The sequence below is a fragment of the Salmo salar genome, chromosome 19 (genome assembly GCF_965601325.2).
Source record: "Salmo salar chromosome 19, fSalSal1, whole genome shotgun sequence".
NCBI classification, from domain to species: domain Eukaryota; kingdom Metazoa; phylum Chordata; class Actinopteri; order Salmoniformes; family Salmonidae; genus Salmo; species Salmo salar.
The window spans coordinates 44,972,778-44,978,519 of NC_138309.1; the positions used below are offsets into that span (position 1 = coordinate 44,972,778).

The 5,742-nt window shown below is 38.7% G+C and overlaps 1 protein-coding gene across 1 annotated transcript; it reads right to left on the reverse strand.

Annotated features, from left to right (window-relative positions):
• Window positions 1–3,532: 3,532 nt before the first annotated feature.
• prr18 (proline rich 18) lies at window positions 3,533–5,115 on the reverse strand. The gene has a single exon (XM_014158024.3). It carries the CDS (start codon window positions 4,882–4,884, stop codon window positions 4,135–4,137), a length of 750 nt encoding a protein of 249 aa, XP_014013499.1. The 5' UTR covers window positions 4,885–5,115; the 3' UTR covers window positions 3,533–4,134.
• Between the last annotated feature and the right edge of the window lie 627 nt (window positions 5,116–5,742).

Below are 5,742 nucleotides of genomic sequence, written 5' to 3' on the forward strand. Positions count from 1 at the left end.
ATGTTTTAGTGAACTCCTTTAGTGAGAAAACAAATGTTTTAGTGAACTCCTTTAGTAAGAAAACAAATGTTTTAGTGAACTCCTTTAGTGAGAAAACAAATGTTTTAGTGAACTCCTTTAGTGAGAAAACAAATGTTTTAGTGAACTCCTTTAGTAAGAAAACAAATGTTTTAGTGAACTCCTTTAGTGAGAAAACAAATGTTTTAGTGAACTCCTTTAGTGAGAAAACAAATGTTTTAGTGAACTCCTTTAGTAAGAAAACAAATGTTTTAGTGAACTCCTTTAGTGAGAAAACAAATGTTTTAGTGAACTCCTTTAGTGAGAAAACAAATGTTTTAGTGAACTCCTTTAGTAAGAAAACAAATGTTTTAGTGAACTCCTTTAGTAAGAAAACAAATGTTTTAGTGAACTCCTTTAGTGAGAAAACAAATGTTTTAGTGAACTCCTTTAGTAAGAAAACAAATGTTTTAGTGAACTCCTTTAGTGAGAAAACAAATGTTTTAGTGAACTCCTTTAGTAAGAAAACAAATGTTTTAGTGAACTCCTTTAGTGAGAAAACAAATGTTTTAGTGAACTCCTTTAGTAAGAAAACAAATGTTTTAGTGAACTCCTTTAGTAAGAAAACAAATGTTTTAGTGAACTCCTTTAGTGAGAAAACAAATGTTTTAGTGAACTCCTTTAGTAAGAAAACAAATGTTTTAGTGAACTCCTTTAGTAAGAAAACAAATGTTTTAGTGAACTCCTTTAGTGAGAAAACAAATGTTTTAGTGAACTCCTTTAGTGAGAAAACAAATGTTTTAGTGAACTCCTTTAGTAAGAAAACAAGGCATATGAGACAGCCCCTGATTGGTTGATAGTTTGGTTGGTTGATAAGTAATAATAATGATAATAATTAATTTAATTCATAAAGTGCATTTCTAACAGCCAAGGCACTAAAATAACAACAATAATAATAATAATAATAATAATAATAGTTTTACCATTTTGCCACCACTAGATGGCAGGTATGTTTCCAAGATGCAGGGAAGGTTGCTTGATTGGTAGACGTCTTTACACTTTGACTTCATCGTGATCCAATCACAGTCAACCTTCACATTGAGACGGGATAACAATATAATTTATCAATATAAGTACGCTAGTGTAATTACAATGTAGGTACACACTATTGTTACATGGTACTACAGCCGACCTGTTAGCAGCTTGCACAATATCATCAATTTAAATAATTTCACAAAGGACATTATATGATAATCTTTTTAAGTTAGCTAACACTTAAACCGACAAACTTTTTTTTTTAAACTCCAGCTCACCAGGGTTGTGTTCAATTCCAGTAAATTCAGGAATTAAACTGAAATTCCAATTCTCTTCAATGAGGAACATTTGGAAATTGAATTTGGTTTACTTTCTGAATTGACAGGAATTTAAATGTAATGGAGGCCAATCCTGCAGCTCACAGCTCTCACTTACCCCTCTACCTTGAACAGCCAGTCAGAATGTTATGAGTCCCTAGGCTAGGGTTTACACTCCTCCCTCAGTAAAACTCAATGGTTACCAAGTTACACAGAACAATGTGAACCACAACTTCATTTTTTCTTTTTTTTAACCTTTCAGTCAATTCCAAGTCTGACTGGCTGTAAAGGTTTTAGGTTATAAGCTGCAGTATTGATGAAAGAAAGTACTTTCTGTTCACGTGTATTTTCTTATAAAATAATAGGCCTAGTCTCCACAGACTTGCATCCGAGTTGAGACTATTATTTGGCCTAGTCTCCACAGACTTGCATCCTAGTTGAGACTATTATTTGGCCTAGTATCCACAGACTTGCATCCTAGTTGAGACTAATATTTGGCCTAGTCTCCACAGACTTGCATCCTAGTTGAGACTATTATTTGGCCTAGTCTCCACAGACTTGCATCCTAGTTGAGACTATTATTTGGCCTAGTCTCCACAGACTTGCATCTGAGTTGAGACTATTTTTTGGCCTAGTCTCCACAGACTTGCATCCTAGTTGAGACTATTATTTGGCCTAGTCTCCACAGACTTGCATCCTAGTTGAGACTAATATTTGGCCTAGTCTCCACAGACTTGCATCTGAGTTGAGACTATTATTTGGCCTAGTCTCCACAGACTTGCATCCTAGTTGAGACTAATATTTGGCCTAGTCTCCACAGACTTGCATCCTAGTTGAGACTATTATTTGGCCTAGTCTCCACAGACTTGCATCCTAGTTGAGACTAATATTTGGCCTAGTCTCCACAGACTTGCATCTGAGTTGAGACTATTATTTGGCCTAGTCTCCACAGACTTGCATCCTAGTTGAGACTATTATTTGGCCTAGTCTCCACAGACTTTCATCCTAGTTGAGACTAATATTTGGCCTAGTCTCCACAGACTTGCATCCTAGTTGAGACTAATATTTGGCCTAGTCTATCTAGCATAGTATAATGATTTCTACACTTCTACTAGGCCTTTGTATCATAATATCTAGTACAGCCTAAGCTACCTCTTGAGGTAGGATGGACACTAACTATCTGCCTATAGTTCTCACATGTCCCAACAAATGTATTAAATCGGCAGATATTGTAGCCTAACAATGTGGGGGCAACGTAACTTTTTTCTCACGAATCAGACTATTAAACTATTCATGTCAAGAAATGCCTTAGCCGATGATATAATCCTGTATCAGCATGACATTACACAAGTGTCCTAACAGCAATGACCGGGGTTAACTGGTCTGTTTAAGACATGTGTATATAAGAGTGGTTGCCATGATACGAATAGGCCCTATTCACTGGGCTGTTTAGAGTGTCCCTTCTCTCTCTCTCTCTCTCTCCAACAGCAGGCGCACGCCAATCCTCTCTGAGCAGTGCACCAGATCAGTTCTATAACAACCGTATAGGCCACAGGATGTTGATGCTTTGGCTATGGTTTTATAACAATAACGGGGGATGTATCGGATATGATAACATTAAAATACATTTTGTTCAGCTGAAAACGAGTTGATTGACACGATAAGCAGTAAGCCACTAGACCTAGACATATTGCTTAAATCAATGGCTTAAAGGCCTAACAGCATTAGTTCGTGCACTAGCCTTGGCCACTAGTCCTACTCCTTAGTAGGCTAATGCGTTGGTATTTGTCAGCGGGTGCTGTGCAACGAGAGCTCTCTGACAACCCTGATTAACACACATTCTAATAAGAAGCTTATCTAGTTAGCACCCAAAATGACTCAAAAGTAGCATATACAAGTAACCTTGTGAAACCTAAGCTTTCAATGACATCTGAGCCATCAAGTCATTCTTGACTTTTGACTTGTTGATTGGGCAGAACCGATTGCCATTGGTTACAGTTGTCATCATAGCTACAGACCTTCATTCAAGTACTGGATACAGGAGGATATGTCTACCATTTGGATACATAGCGGACTAGAAACTGAATTTGCCTAATTTGATTTGTATTGGGTTTATTGATCGCTAAACTGCCAGGGTAATGTCTACACTAATGTAATAAGTCAAATGATCAGTGAATGTAGATTGAAAACATTTTTTAATTCATACAAATGGCATAAAAATGTCAGGGTAGAAGGAAACATTTGAGTTGATACAAACATCCCCCCCTCTCCCTCATAATAAATACGGTAGGCCTACAAATCTGATCCACATCCACAACATTTCTTCTTTCATTTTCCACACAGTGCAAAAAAACAGGTGCATCTTCTGAGAGGTGCACCCAACAACAACAACAACAACAAACGCGCAAAGTAACCCTGTCGTTGCCGTTGACAGCTATTGTTCTTGGACACAAAGGAAGAGGCTCCTTGGATCGCAGGCGGCTCATGCCAACCAACGAATAAAGGCGCCTCAATTAAAAACAAAAGCACGTGCAAAAGAAGAGAACACAGGATTTCGACAGTGTCAACATGAAAGGCTATTCAATTCATACATCATTACAATTATTAGACTCGTAAAAAACAACATTCCCATGTGTGTGGAAACAGTGTTCGCCGTGCGTAATGGTGAGCAGTGTCAGCGGATAGGCTACTAAGAATCCATATATTTTGTGTAGGCTACAGTGTGCAATGTTCGTAGCTTGCCTTATCACATCATATTAAAGTCTTATAATATGAGAAGCATTCGTCAGCAGCTTTTTAGGTGCGGAAGGGTAGATAGTTTGTCCACTTTCCCAAAAGCAGCGGCGCTTTCCACTCCTTTCAGCCATTCTTTGCATTTCCTCACCACCGTCTCATCCACATCGCCGTCTTCTTCTTCATATTCCACGTCATCGTATTTATACTGATCATTTAGTAAAGATATTTTGACTATGGTTGTAATGTCCTCTGCGTGTTCCAGATTGGCGACGGGAATGGTCGAGCTTTTGGAACCACCTTGAGTCCGTTTGGATGGAAAGACTCGCCTGTGCCGAAAGTCTACGGACACACAACCCTTCTGCTGTTTGGCTAGCATTTGTTTTTCTAAGCTGCGCTTCTGAATAACGAGAATGGCCTCCGGTGTGAGGCTCAGAGAGAATTGAATCTTCCTTTCTTCTCCTGTCTCGTCCTTTCCTATGGAACTCCGAGAGGACTGCTTGCCCCTGTCCCGGTGCGTGGTGGATTCCACAGAATTGTACAGCGGAACGCTCTCGCACGAGTCTTGAGATTGTTTGGGTAAAGTTAGCCAGGAGCTCTTTAAACCTTCTGTCTCCTGAATCGGGAGTTTAGTTTTCTGTTGTTGGGGTTTTCGCCCCAAATTCCTCAGATTGGCCGCAGTCCAAGACTTCGAGATCTTTTCCTTCTCCGAGATCTTTTCCTCCGTCTGTTTCTTTTTCCTGAACAGCTCTCTCCCGGGAGAAGAGATTCGTTGATGGAGATTTATCGGCGGAAAAGGCATTATTGGGATTTAAAAGTGATCCGACCACAAAAGCAACGTCTTCTATTAAACAGAATAATAACTTTAAACTCTAAGACTGTAAATAAATATACTGTATTCCAATTGCATTATCCGATCAAGTAAAAATGAGGTATCTTGAATGCCGTAATGTGCAACAGCGCTATAATCCGTTTGGTAATTCAACTGGTGTGAATGTGCGGTTTGTCTGGTATTTATAAGGCTCGTCGGTGGGAGGCGTGTCCACGGTAAGAGCGGAGGAGCCGAAGCACGCGGCTAAACAAAGGCAACAACCGAATAAAAACAAGCGTGGCTTCTGCGGTGGCCTTTAGGATAGTGATGTCATTCATTCCATGTATTACTTTACATGTAACCGTGTTCTTGTTGAATGTAAAAATAACAAATACAAACTGACCAATAACATGATAGTGTTACTATTCAGGGGACTGTTATTACAGGGCTGAGGTCAATTCCAATTTACATTTCAGTAGAATGTTCACGTTTCCATTCAGTTCATCCACTGAAATTAAAATTTAAACCAAATAAATTAGATGAAAGATATAAAGAACACACACACAATATTGTTATAGCTATTTATAATTTCCCAGTGACAAATGTCCATTTACTCATGTAACCGAGTATGTCTGGTATAGATCCATCTGCCGTTTCTCTGTTCGGGAACCATTTCTAGGTCGAAACCTGATTGTCAATCGTCTAGGGATATATTAACGAATTAAGGATGAAGTGCATTGACTGTTTCGACATCAATAGTATTGAATGATTCCATTTTATTCAGAGGTATAATATTGTTTTCAGAGGCTCAAAGCGTAATCTCTCGAAGGGTGTGCTGCAATACGTTCT

What these genes read in the sequence shown, in the direction of transcription:
- prr18 (XM_014158024.3), bottom strand. Translation starts at nt 4,884, where the DNA reads ATGCCTTTTCCGCCGATAAATCTCCATCAACGAATCTCTTCTCCCGGG.